The sequence below is a fragment of the Chaetura pelagica genome, unplaced genomic scaffold (genome assembly GCF_000747805.2).
Source record: "Chaetura pelagica isolate M959 unplaced genomic scaffold, ChaPel_1.0 scaffold90, whole genome shotgun sequence".
NCBI classification, from domain to species: Eukaryota; Metazoa; Chordata; class Aves; order Apodiformes; family Apodidae; genus Chaetura; species Chaetura pelagica.
The window spans coordinates 15,298,230-15,313,367 of NW_009953496.1; the positions used below are offsets into that span (position 1 = coordinate 15,298,230).

Below are 15,138 nucleotides of genomic sequence, written 5' to 3' on the forward strand. Positions count from 1 at the left end.
ACTTCCACTGTCTCTGAATCATTCCAATGTCTTTTTTTTCTTTTTTAATCAGATTATTTCATTTTGTGTCCTCCCTATAACAAAGTTCTGCTGTAATCATATTAAAAGAATACGGGACTGAAAGACATTAACAGATGGTAATATATGCTCAACTGGAACTGTGTTATTTCATCCTTTTTGTGAAAAAAAGCCCTACAAACACCCATGCATAGTAAAGATAATTAGGTAAAATTCTGGTAACTTTAATATATAGGGCAGTTTTGAAAAATAATAAATCAGAAATGCAAGCACAGGGAGAAAATCACAAAACCTACAAAGTCTGTGAGGGAAATAAAGAGCTGCTAGTTTTCATCTATGATGCCTCACAGGACTGCGAAGAAACAAGTGTTGCTACCATTAGAGAAAGCCACTGGTTTCAACATCTGTGAAAACTGTTTGAAATAGCTGTTCTTCTGTGTTTTATCAGAAGCTCCTAATATCTCTTTAGTTTTTACAGTAATAGTTCACTTTATTTTAGGCTTTCATTTTTTATTTATGGTCTAACTGACTCAGTCAAGAGTTAAGTTACTGCTGTTACTGTTAACTTGAAAGCTGGATTTGCAGTACAATCATCATATTAGAATACACTGATTGGAAAATAATTCAAATATCAATAGGCATTGAGTTATCTGACCAAGAAATATACAGAAATACAAAATTTTCTCATTATTTTTGCGTATTTTATGGTGAGTGTCCTGAAAAAAAAATAATCTTTTCCATCCCAAATAAGGACACAGAGTCCTGTCTCTCAGTCTGTGACAGCTCCCAGATTACTGTATACAGAAGTTTAAAAAGAGGAGGAATAAAAACTACTCAGGCATGGGCAGTAATACAGACAAATTACTTACAGAGGCATAAAAAATATTATGCATCATAATATATAAGAAACTAATACAGCTTGTACTATGAACCCTTTATTAATTTTTAATTCATTGAAATAAAGAACCAGTGTAATGGGAAGAACATACCCATGCAACTATTAATAAAGGGTCACAATAATTGCTCTGCTTTCAGTATTACCTGCTGTGCATACAGATTTTATTTTGTGATATGGACAATGTTCCATCCATAGTTACATATTCTAGATCAACCTAATCCCAGTTAATATGTTATGAATATAAGAATTTCTGATCACTTTTTGACTTCCTTAAAATTTCAATGATGGTGTCTAATCAGTAATATTTTTTATCCCCCCAAAATTGAGGTACTTTGGGAAAATAAATCTACAGATGCTTTCTTGATCACTTTTCCAACATTTCAGAGTATTTTTGCCATCCACTATTTAACAAAATAAACCAAAATAATGAAAAAATAACCAACAGCATCTGTTGAAAAATGTAATTTGGAGGACCGAGTACATATCTCCAAGATATACTTGCTTTCCATGAAGTTGAGCAAATTGTGTACAAATGCACACCTAAACAGAATGCACATTAAATTATAAATTAATTTCTTGAAATACTATTATTATAAACATAGTATGAATAGTTGAAATATTTTAGTACTTCCATGACTTTGTGTGCTGTATATTTTAGAACAATTTTTTTTCACGTGACTTTGTCATAAAATGTCTCCACATTCATGAAAGCAGAGAGAATAATTTGTTATTTTAATTTGAAAACTTAGTTTAAATACATATATTTAAAACTTCTTCAGGGGTGAAAGTAGATCTTTGGTTTGATACAAAACAATGTTAAATAATTTAAATGAAGTTTAGAAATCAGTGTCTCACTAATGGTGTCATTAACTAGTTAAAGCCACTCATCTTTTATTTGAAAGAATGTCTGTGCCAAATTTTTTGTGACCAGTTTGAAAATGTGTGCACTTCTTAGATATTGAAGAAATTAATGGGAACTTCCCTATAAATGTTTATGAAAATATAGTGTCCAGAAAGCTGATGCCTAATGTATGAGAAGATAAAAAAGGATGTATTCTAAAGATATGCAGACCATGCAAACATATATTTACCTTCACAAGATGGAGAGGATCCTTCAAACTGCAACTGTGCATTCAGTTTGCAGGTTAATATATCCTGTCCAACAAGAGTGAAACCAGGATGGCACTTGTACTTCACAAAATCTCCTGAAGAAATTATTGATAAAAAAGTTAAACCCCAAAATACCCTTAAACTGAAATATATCAAAATCTCAGGTGGAAGATGAGATACAATAATAGTTTAGTTAAATTAGACTTCAAGTGAAAACATAAGAAAGGAGATACTGTTTTTTCACCTATTTCAAAGTCATCATCTTCTGTAAACATATCTGCATGTGGAACAGTGGGTGGAGGCTGGCACTTCTTCAGCTGATAAGCTGAAAAATTTAAGTGAAAAAATATTTCAAAATAATTTCAAAAAGGCAAAAAATATTTCAAAAAATAAAAGCTCAGTATTAGATAGTGATGATTAATATTAAAGATAAACTTAGTTCATTCAAAAACACATTAACTTTCTTAAGTTTTTTTTTAGTGTGTAATTAAAAAAAATTAATTATACTGTTACTTTAAAAAAAGTAGCAAGTCCATCAATCATGATAAATTTATTTAACATCATTCAGTAAATCACAAAGAAATATTTCTAAAATCCCCAAATCAATTGTGGTAATTAGATGTTAATTGATATAAAGCATTCTGACCATGAAAATTGAGGACAAAGAATCCTCCCGTTGAAAAATCACTGTGAAATTTGAGGAGTACTTGATTGGTGGAACTGTAGGCTGTTTCCAGAGCTGTGTTCCCACTAAAAACACCCAGCTGAGGTGAATTATGGTCAGGACCATCCCTAGGAAGTGAAATGAAAAAAAAACAAACAACAAATAAACAGCTGAAGAAACACTGTACTTAACTTTTACATTAACAGTCTCTTTTCTGAGGAGAGCATGTTGATTTTTTTTTTTTTTTTAATGTATTTCCTTGTGATTCAAAATTAGTTTGTTTCATTTTTATTTCTAGCAACACAGATTACTCTTTCTAATTTCAAAGCCTAATATTTTTTTGGAGACCAGGAGTACCTTACGATAGCTTTTATACTTCCATGAGCAAGAAATGTATTGGCTGACTGCAATTTTCTCTGTCCTCGCAAAAAAAAATTCTCAGCAAAACAAAAATAATCTAGAAAATTCTTGTAATCTTATTTCTAACATTTTTGACCCAGATGCTAAAAGTTCTTACTCATTACTAAGACAGAGTTGTAATTTACTCTTGGCACTTGAATTCTTTCCAAAGACTTAAAGGCACTTACTGAAAATTAAAAAAAAAAAAAAAAAAAGGATAAAATAGTGATTAAAATCGGAAAAAAACAAGAGAAAAGAAAAAAAAGGGGATTAAAAGGACAAAAAAGAAAAGGAAAAGAAAAAAGGAAAAAAAACCCACTTTGTGTATCTGAACATTAGGATAGAACACCAAAGAGAAATACACTCCAGTAATTTCAGGTTCCATTCATTTTCAGTATCATGTAGAACATTCAGACCTGAACAGGAATAATAAATAAATAAATAAATAAATAAACAACTCCACCTGCTTTTATCACTGAAGAATTTTTTGAACACTGCAACATTTATTTTTGGTCCTTTTGTACACTATATGTAAGGAACTGGTTAAGAGAACTGGTTAAAAGGAAGGAGTCAGAGAGTTGTAGTCAATGGGGCAGAATCTGGTTGGAGGTGTGTGACTAGTGGAGTCCCACAGGGGTCGGTACTGGGACCGGTGTTGTCCAACATCTTCATCAACGACCTGGATCAGGGTATAGAATGTACCCTCAGCAAGTTTGCTGATGACACTAAGCTGGGAGGAGTGGCTGACACACCAGAAGGCTGTGCTGCCATTCAGAGAGACTTAGACAGGCTGGAGAGTTGGGCGGGGAGAAACATGATGAAATTCAACAAGGGGAAGTGTAGAGTTTTGCATTTGGGGAAGAACAACTACAGGTTGGGGGCTGACCTGCTGGAGAGCAGTATAGGTGAAAGAGACCTGGGGGTCCTGGTAGACAAGAGGATGACCATGAGCCAGCAATGTGCCCTTGTGGCCAAGAAGGCCAATGGCATCCTGGGGTGCATTAGAAAGGGTGTGGTTAGTAGGTCAAGGGAGGTTCTCCTCCCCCTCTATTCTGCATTGGTGAGGCTGCATCTGGAGTATTGTGTCCAGTTCTGGGCCCCTCAGTTCAAGAAGGACAGGGAACTGCTTGAAAGAGTCCAGCACAGAGCTACAAAGATGATTAAGGGAGTGGAACATCTCCCTTATGAGGAAAGGCTAAGGGAGCTGGGTCTCTTTAGCTTGGAGAAAAGGAGACTGAGGGGTGACCTCATCAATGTTTACAAATATGTAAGGGGTAAGTGTCAGGGAGATGGAGTTAGGCTTTTCTCAGTGATGACCAGTGATAGGACAAGGGATAATGGGTGCAAATTGGAGCATAGGAGGTTCAAGGTGAATATCCGAAAAAAATTTTTTTACTGTGAGAGTGACAGAGCACTAGAACAGGCTGCCCAGGGAGGTTGTGGAGTCTCCCTCACTGGAGACATTCAAAACCCACCTGGATGCGTTCCTGTGTGATGTACTCTAGCTGACCCTGCTCTGGCAGGGGGGTTGGACTAGATGATCTCTCGAGGTCCCTTCCAACCCCTAGGATTCTATGATTCTATGAATCTAAATTGAATACAAAAGCTCTAGAGGTATTTATTTTAGAAGGATTGAGATTATCTAGAAGCTCTCTGAAAACTGTTAGCTTTTGATTTTTCACAGTCTAAATCAGATGGATACCTGTCCAAGCAAGGCATTAACTAATTTTTGCCTGTCTCAAACCTATGAAGATACTGGCATAATAAAAAGAAAAATCCATTGTATCGACAAACACTTGTTCAAGTTTTAAAATAATGTATGTCATGTATATAAACTGTACATATAACTTGTATTTTTTTAATGTAATTTAAATGCAATTTAAATTAATTATATTTCTCTTGTATAATTTTTCAGGATTAATGAGGCTTCTTATTTCTACTCTGGTATTAGTGACAATAAACAAAAAATGAAGTTTTAGTGATTGGCATAAAATGTATTTTTTTCCTTGTATCCTTGGAAATGAAGTGTGATGATTTCCTTAGGGAGAGGGAAAAAGAATAATATTTTTTAAAAAAAAGCAAAAAAGCTTTGATTTTAAGATTTGACTTTTCATACAGAAATGAACGGCATACAAATAAATGACATAATTACACAAAACAGATTCCTCCCAGCAAATTCAGGATCTATCCATCACCGATACCGAAGAAAATAACTCTGAAGAATGAATTCCTGGAACTCATGGGCAGTTAGAAACTGAGAGAAATAAGCTGCAGAACAGTTGTTTTAAAACCCTCATTGAAAGAATATAACAATTCAGGAATTCAGCATATACTTCAGCTAAACAAGTTCAAAACGCTGACATAATTTTATGACTTAATTGCTTAGGTAAAAAAGGAAATAGTTGACACAGTTAGATCTTTACCAGTGAAAGTTCATTGGTTTTTTATTTATTTAACATGCCAGATATGACAACCTATGACTTGTATTTATAGGTAATGCAAATACCAGAGGTAGCCATATGGCAGTTCATAAACAGTTATGCATATTTGTGAATTGACTGGATTTTCTCTGTGTTAAGTGGATTTTAGTATTTAGGTACAAGAATAGTGGACTGAGAAGTAAGTTACATCCTATATTCTCTGCAAACTGTCCTTTTACTGAACTATCTGTAGCATATTTGAGAGATATGTCACTTTGCACATTTATGTGGGATAAGGACCAGGGTTAGCTATAGAAGAGAAGGTATGTAACAACGTTAGCATCATCTGTGCCTGCTCTCCCGTGCAGTAAATTCTTCTGCAAGAATTTAAACAGCCCTGAGACCTCTTCTTCCAGCTGAGGACAGAAAGTTGAGATGGGTTTGAGGAGTAAGAAATTCAAGTTCAGAGAAGTGGAACAAACATATAGCATGGAGCTTAAAGACAGAGGTACAAAGGCTGAAATCATCCACATTAAGATATTAAGAAAATCGGAGAACATCTTAAATAATGCTAAAATTAGTTAATGCATAAAGATGTCAAAAAGTTTTGCAACAACTAAATTATATGTTCATGGAACACATAATTCAACATAAAGCAGATTGTTACATTACTTCGAAAGTAAAACTCGGTTATCAGTCAAATCTTCTTTGACTTCTCGATTTTCTGTGTGAGGTCTTGTAAGGTCAAACTACTTTTGGAACAATATTCTTAAAGAATGCAGGCAGTGATACATAATATTATTTTATCATACAATTGTAGACTTTGTTTTATGCTGTTCATCAGCACATATGACAAGCTAAAGAGCAATACTAAACAAAATCTGTAGCTTGGAACGGTGAGATCTGATAAATCTGGAAAAAACATTTTTGTTTTGAAAATTGCATACCAAACTGCAATGTAGTCATTCACAGGCTCAGTCTGGAGTAAGGTAAAGTTGATATAAATCCCATGGCCTGGAGGTACAATAATTAACCAAGTACAGTCCTTGGAATTTGGGTATTCATCTGGAAATCCTGGGGAATAAACTGTACCATTCTGAGCAGTTACATTATAGCCACAAGGAGCTGAAAAGAAAAAAAAAAAATATAAAAAATTAAAAATTAATAGGAGAAAAATACTTCTTCATGTTACAAATGGAATATCAAAATGCTCCCAAATTCTAAGTGTCCCAGGTCAGCACAATCTAGATCTTAGAGACAGCAGCTTTTCTTGATTGCTGCTTCTCAGAGGCACAAAGTATTGATATATTTAAGAAAGAATTTATCCTGATGTCATTCAGACCCATTGCCAAATTCCAGCAGAGACCTTAAAGCCACTTGTTTTTCTTATTGCAAAAAAAAAAATAAAAATTCTATGTCATAGTAATTCTTTCAGCAATGCTAGATCAAGCTTTAACATACAGGAATGAATTTTTAACAAAGCAAATAGTTTGCTACCAGAGAGACTGAGTGCTCTCATGACTAATGTGATCAGTTAAACACTAAGAAACCTACTTTTGAGTCTGAAATTATAAATGCACACAACTGCACACACAATGGAGATGCACTCATTAAACCCTCAGCTCTGTGGAGCTGTGTAATGTAGAAGGCTGTGGGTAGCTTGGAAGGTAGGATTCACATGCAAAAGAACCACAACAAATGTATATTCTGAATTACAGACATGACAGTAACAGAACAGAGGAATTACTTCTTTGATCCTTTGACTTATCCATCCTCTCAGTTTAATTTATAAAAGTTATACTTCTCATTTCTGATTTACTATTACAAAAAGGATTTTAAAAATACATGCTATAAAAGACCAACATTTAAAGTTAAATGATCCATGTGTATCTTGTTAATACATCAGTAGGATTACCCCAAAAGCCAGAAGTTTAATAATAAAAAATAGAACTAAAAAAGGACTAAATCTAGCTAGAAGAGACTCTAATACTAACACTAGGACAACATTCAATGAACCAACACAAAACAATTTTCAAAGAGAAAGGATTATAACTTGTCTAGAAATGTAAGATTTCTAAGAACATAAGCAAAACAATGTGTTTTCCCACCAATAAGCTCTTCAAATTGTATCTCAGAAATCAGTGGGATTTAAAATTAATTGTAATTAGTAACCTTAAAGGGATGTAGAGAGAATATGGATCTGTTTTCTTAACTGTCTTTATTCTAGGAGTGCAGAGCTTAGTGCAGAGTGTAGGTCAACGTTAATAAAGAGAAAACACACATATTCTCTTATCCTTTTATGTCCTTTATTTTTTTTTTATTATTATTCTTATGAAATATAATAAGGCATATTGTAGTTCACCAGCAAATATATCGTAATGAGTTTTAAAAACCTATATCATCAGGCAGCAAGGTTTAGAAGGACTAAATACACTAATATCATAATTTAGTAGAGTAAGACATATTCATATCTGTTACATAAAGACTGCACAAAAGTTATTTTATTTTAACATGTAATTATTCCATATCTTCCATATGCTCTTCAGCTTATTTTCACACATTTTCTGGAAGTGGCATATTTATTTCCAAAGAAGACAGTCCCTATGCTTACTTGATACTCTGCTTGTAATTCTTAACTGTTTTTTTCACCCTAGCATTGTATTGTATAAGGAGCATATGTTCATAATCCTTTATAATTTTGTATCACTGTTTAAAGGATATTGTAAAACTTGATGTTTAACTTGAGGAAAAATATTTCATATTGGTTTAAAAGTGCAGTTTTATAATTGTATTTTATTTCAAAATACTGACAAACTTGACTCCATAACCCAGTTTTCCTTCAATATAAATATCTTCTTTAAATAGTCCTTCCTTATCTTTGAGTTTTTCTAGAACTCAAAAATAATTACTTATTAATACATGTAATACATGTACAAACATTTTGTAAAGTGCTATAATTTAATTAAACAGTCACATGGAGCTAGGATCATATTCAATGTAAAGTCTTATGTACCTAGAATGGGACTTGTAAAACATTTAAATGTAAAATTCAAGAGGGTAAAATTTAAAGACAGCATCCTTGGGAAAAAAGAGCAGATAACTGCAGTACTTAAGCCCATATTTCAGGCTGAATTAATTTTTTAAAGTAAGTACAGAAGTTAGCTATAATAGTACAGAGAGAGATAGGTGGCTCTCTTTCAGAGAAAGATTAGGCATGCAATTTAAAAGGAATATTAAAGTCTCTTAATTAAGGGATATGGGAGATGATGGTTCACATCTTTAGTCTAAATATGTTAGTGGTAAAAGAGTCAGAAAAATAAAACCCATTGAAAAAAGAAAAAATAAATCATTAGTTATAAGCAACCACTTTGACAAAGATCCATGTGTGATGCATTATCACACTGTACATCTCTAAGTAAAGCATTTATCCTTTGCTCACAAAGAGTTTTCTCATGCCTCTCTACTATTTTTCCTTTGGGGGGAATGGTTTTGTAAAAGGTGCCTATATTGCTTATTGTAGTGTGGACCACTGGAGATGCAAAAGGCTCAAAAGATGTCTCATTACACAACTGAAATTATAGTTTGCTAAGATAATATAATTATTTAGGAATTATATAAATTGATTGTGGTTATTTCTTTTCTTTACATACTCTTCTTCCTAAAAGAGATAGTAAAAAATAGGTTTTAAGTTATTTGCATGCATTCCTTCTTAATTACATTGAAATATATTTTTTTGCCAAATGTCTAAACTGTCTTCAAGCTGTTCTGAGGCAGAGATTGAAAAACGAGAAAAAATGGAAGACATGGGAAGAGCAGCCACACCTTCACAGCCATCTAACAGTACTCCTTGATTGTACAGAATTTACACATTCTCTTGTAAACTAGAAAATTTCTAATGCCACTCAATACTGGAATAATCATTTTAGTATTCACTTCTATACTGTCATAAAAGCAAAACATCATAAGAGCCTGACAATAAAACTCTGTGATTTAATTTGAAAATAAAGTGAAACTCAACACTCTCAGTTGTTCAAATATGTACTAATTCCTAACTGAACTGCTGAAGTCAGGGTGCATGGACTTTCTCATTCCAATGCCAAATATTCTTTATCTTTTTCCTTTGACCAGTATGGCATGTTTATGTCTTTCTCCTGGAGTTTGTCAGACTTCTCTAGCATCTGTGCAATAATATAATAAAATTAAGTTTAAATTAAACTAGTTAATAACGATTGTAATAATGTTATAGGAATTATTAAACAAATAAAATAATAATTTTAAATTATAAAGAACTGGAGGTTTGTAAGTGTTTTTGTGCTTCAACAAGTCTCAAATACAAAAGATTTTTATCTGTTACAACCTTAATCCAGAAAACTAATTTTAAACTTTATTTCTCCCTTGTAACCACTTTGCATACAAAGAAATATGCAATACTTTCAACCTCCTCCATATATTTACTTTACTAGATTTCTGAGCAATTTATTATAATTTGCATTAATTATTATGGAACTAGAACTTAAATTTTATGGATTCTTGTAACATTAGATTTAAATGACAACATACAGACATAATAAAAGTGTCCCTTCCAAAACAGATTTACAAAACAGATGCTCATGTTGCACAGTAATATAGTTAAGCTGTTAAGGAGAATACTTGTTTCAGAAATAATAAGAAAATAATTTGAAATCATTATTCACAATATTAAAATCCTCATTTAAGAAGCAAGGAGCTGCAATGCTGAAGTAAACCTTTAGTCCATCTAGTGTAGTTTTTGCTTCTGACAATTTTCAACTCTCCATGCTAAGAAAACACAGAAGAATCCAAAGTAGAAAAAACTTATTTCCGGCCTCTAGCAGTCTGTCCTGCAGCAGAATGACTGACCCTTCTTTCACATTTTTTTCATGGCTTATACCTGTAGCTCAGTTAGATCTTTCTTGAATTCCTCACACTCTTTTCTGGTTTGACTAATCTAAAACCTATTGGGCATCTTGCGTCTCACCTTTCAAGATTAGTGTCAAATAAATTAATGTCAACATTGGTTCTGTACTGAAAACCTGTAGAACCATTAAACTCTTGTTATGACGAAAATTATTTGTTTCAATCTATTTCACATCTTCTTGGTTGGTTATCTATGACATCAGGGAATGTAATTCTACACATTTACTACCTAGTTTTGCCATAATATCACGTATGAGACTTTGTCAAAGCCTCTAAACATTTAAAGGAATGTCAGAAATGTCTTTAGATCAAATCCAAGGAAAAGCTTTACAATTGAAAAAATGTTATGTGACATTGTACACTGCCCATCTCACCCCCAAATTAGGAAAAAGAAGAAAGAAAATAATCACTTGGAGCTTAAGGTAATTTCTGGCAGTATCATGAGTTCACATAATCAACTGACAGATATTAGGAACAATAAATTACTGCTGAGGTACATGATTAATAAAATATTTATGATTTATAAAAGGACAAACTTCTGACTTCTGCTGCTTACCTTACAGATTAGGAAAAAGGTGCAGTTCTTCAGCAAAAGTTGCATTACATTAACTCACAAACAAGCACACAAAAATCAGAAAGTATTGTGAGTTCTTAGTATCAGAATGTTACCTTCGCATCTGGGGAAATGATAATTCCAATTCCTGTTGATTCCATGTTGGCATGTGAGAACAGGCTGACCCCTCAAAACATATCCAGGATAGCATTCAAATGATACTGACTGACCCACACTGTAATCTGAGTTGACTATATAACCATTCAGAAAAGGAGGAGGGTCAGGGCAGTTCTGTAACTCGTAAGCTGGAAAAGAACAGGAGCACTTTTTATTGTTTAGGCAGCTCTCAATAAAGTAAGTAAATGTTAATGTAAATTCTGTAATGCATTCCATAACAGGTAAACCCTGGAGTGCCAAACTCCAGAAATAGAGTGATTAACAAATAAATGTCTTCACTGAAAATGTTATCAGGCACCGTAACAGGCTGCACAGGGAAGTGGAGGAGGCATCATCACTGGAGGTATTTAAAAGACGTGTAGATGTGGTGCCTGGGGACGTGGTTTAGCGGCGGACTTGGCAGTCTGTTAGGTTAACAGTTGGACTTCATGATCTTAAAGGCCTTTTCCAACCAAAGCATTTCTGTAATTCTAACATTGAATACAAAAGTTTCACTTAGTAATAGTAATAATTTAATTTCCCAATTTAACACTTGGTCATGATTCCACTAAGATTCACAAGACTGAAAATTATCACAGAATTCTTTAAAAACCTTTTTCCTATCCTGATATACAAGAAAGAATGCAATCATTCAAAGTAAGAAAAAGCAAAATCATTTAGGAACATAAATTTGTTAATGATGCCTGAATTTAAGCTGTATTTAGTATAAACAAGTATTGCATGACTATGTTCACAATGCCATTTCCAAACTTTGAAAATGCTTCCTTTGAATAATTAATACAGAAGTATACAATTAACAGTGGCATGAGAACCTGAAACAAGTTTGTTTTTTTTCTGCTGACATTCATATACTGTTCAGTGCATCATCTACTAGGAATGGCTGCAGCAGCAGCAGCAGAGAAAAAAATATTTTTCAGCAGTATGAGCACTATGTAGCAAATCAAACACTTCAAACTGAGGATAAGCACATATATTACTATGGTGGCTTATATTTATTTGAATGGCAATATTTCAGTTTGTTCATTAACTGCATCAATTAAATTGTAGGATGACTTCAACAATAGATCAGCATACAACTAATCACACCAATCGTTTAAATGTGTTTTCACATTTTAACACTACAGTAAGTATTCTAGTTCTGTATAACAAGTATATTCATTCAATATTTATGAAATATGAGATTTTCAGAATCCATTGTATTTTTTAAATACATAACAAGCTATGAAAAAAAACCAACACAAACAAACAAAAAAACCCCCACAAACAAAAAAAACACCTGACAAAAAACAGAAAAGAGTTACTGAAAGACTATAACATCACCAAGCATCAGAAATATCCAGAAAAGTAAAAAAAGACTACCCAGGAAAAAGTTCTGTCTAAATATATGTCAACACAAAAAAATTGCATTAATGACTCGTTGTATTTAATGCTGAAGTTCATTTTTTCAAAAAACACACAATATTATTAAACATATGTAGTTCAAACAAAATAGTGTGTCTAAAATTCAGAGGAAGCTTTCATAAATAACATTTACTAAGATACATAGATAACTTAAAACTACTTGTTTCCACATTGAAGACATATTTCCATTTAATAGTCCAGAGGAACAAAAAAACAGCTTTACAAACACATTCTGCAGAATCATTCACAAAAAACTTTACATAGATAAGATAGCAAGTAACTACCATTCAATAAATAATTATTGAGAAGAAGAATGCTCTGTGTTCTCTTAACATTCCTTTAATAAATTATTTATAAATTATTAAATACTTCTGTCAAAGAATTAAAAATTCAAATAAGTGGGGAGAATATGGTGGATCAGGTGACACAAATGAACCAATCACAGTGCTCCTGCCCATGGGGACTGGTATAAAATGGCTCCTAAGAAAGCCCTCTCCTAGTTTCTCTGGCTGGTGTGTTAGCTGGGGTGGGATTTGCTTGTCATGTCTCTCTGCAGCTGGTATTCCTGTATCTTGTGTTCCTGACAGAGAACACTGTTCATAAAGACAGGTTGTCTTCTCTTGCCTTCCTGAGTAGCAATAGCTTGGTTGCTCCAAGGCATTTGTCACTGGGACCCTGGACTCGAGCATTGTCATCTGCTGCTGAGTCCAGTTTAGAACTTTTCTGGTTGGGAAGTGATTATTAACCAATGATCGTGGGTTCCATATTTGCACATTTGTGCATATTTGTATGCAATGCACCATCATTATTATTACTATTATTTAATTAAACCTATTCTATTTTTTTCCAACCTTGAAGTCTCTCTCCCTTATTCCCCTCTTAATTTTCCCTTAGGAGGCTAGTGGGGGAGTCACAGTATCTGTTACCTGGCTATTGGCTACAACGGTGACAGTATTGACATGTGGCATTAAGTCCAAACTCTAAAAGTACAGTAAGAGAGACAAAGAACATATTACTGAACAAAGTATTTTGTTATTTTTTTCAAATCCAATCATTACAATAGGGATGTGCTCATCCTAGAAGTATACACTTCTTATCAATTGGATTATTCAAACAAGCCAATTCAGCAAGTACAAGCTAAACATATAGTTTAGGTGTGCTTAAATGCCTACTGAGAGTGGGTTTTACTTCATTGCTTCACTAAAGTACACCTACTGCATTAAGTTTTTTAGTCATTGATGATTACAGTTATGCTACAAAATAAATAGAAGTTTTATTTGTAGAAAGTCTACTCTTTTCCCTAATTCATTAAGTTAATCCAGAATACAGTTTTTGTAAGATTAAAGCTAGAAGAGAGGTGGAGGTACCAGAAATATTTCTAAATCCTCTAATAAATCAGATGCCCCTTTTCCCAAATTTAAAAAAAAGGTCAAAAAAAGGAAAAAAAATAACAATCAGAATTAATTGCTACTGAAAAGGAAATACAAGAAGCTTTATTCAACCTTAATTATGGTTCATTAAAACTTTCTGCTACATCTCATAACGGCTTATTAATTTTAAATGTTATTATTATTCCTGCTATCAGTATTTCTATAGTAGTATTACAGATAATATTATTATTAACATCTTTATACAAAATAGAGTGCTAGAAAGATTATTTAAGAGCACTCTTAATATGAGTGCTCTTATTAAGACTAATAGATTATATAAAAAGATACTTAGCAAATTCTATTCTGGAGGGTAGAGGATCTCATAGATTTATTTGATAAGGTGCAGCATGACATTGCCCAGTAGCTACAATGGTGTGTTTTGAAACAATGACAAGTATTGAGACTTTTAAACTTTGATTGTACAACCTTTTGAAGAAATGAATATGCATGAAAAAATATTTTTTCTTATTGATTCATTTGTTATAATACAGGATTCATAGGTTACATTTCAAACACACTTAGTATGGTCTCCAGGTTTTGGTTGTGTTTTTTTTATAATCTTAAAATTAATTTCAGAAAAAAAAAATATGTCACCAATCATGTCAACATGAGAAGAAAATGCAGGAACAGCTCAGGTGAGAAGAGGAAATCCTGAAAGAACATCAACACCGGTCTGTTCCTCTAAGTTGCACAAAATCCCCTGAAGTCCTTTGTATTGTTAACAGAAAAAATAAAGCCTAGCTTTAAAAATTCTAGTTATTTTTTTTAGTAAGAAGAGAACCTCTGCCTAAAGCAGGTTACCACAAATTTGAAGGTCAGAGTGGCAGGGGAGAAACCATTTGCACATGAGCCAGCAGACAGGTTTTGTTTGTTTGTTTTTGAAATAAAATTAAAATTAAAATATCTAAAATGTGAGGATACTGCATGTGACTTCTGGTATAAGTCCTATAGATAACACTTAAATTATTGGAGTAACTATAAGTTAGGTGATCCATCTAACTATGATATGATTTATAGGATACTGAGGCAATTTTTATAGTTTTAATATATATATGAATTATATTCTTCTCTGTTATTTTGATCTATGCCACAACTATACCTGATTTATCAGAGCAATTCATTATTCAGTCATC

At 32.9% G+C, this 15,138-nt stretch overlaps 1 protein-coding gene across 1 annotated transcript in view; it reads right to left on the reverse strand.

The window, feature by feature from the left end:
* CSMD1 (CUB and Sushi multiple domains 1) overlaps positions 1-15,138 on the reverse strand; it is an 805,423-nt gene that overhangs the window by 90,893 nt on the left and 699,392 nt on the right. Inside the window, exons 42-46 of the mRNA XM_009999261.1 lie at positions 11,114-11,302; positions 6,457-6,634; positions 2,673-2,818; positions 2,271-2,351; positions 2,008-2,121 (exon numbers count right to left, since the gene is read on the reverse strand). Of these exons, the coding sequence (XP_009997563.1) occupies positions 2,008-2,121; positions 2,271-2,351; positions 2,673-2,818; positions 6,457-6,634; positions 11,114-11,302 (708 nt within the window). The remainder of the gene's footprint in view (positions 1-2,007; positions 2,122-2,270; positions 2,352-2,672; positions 2,819-6,456; positions 6,635-11,113; positions 11,303-15,138) is intronic.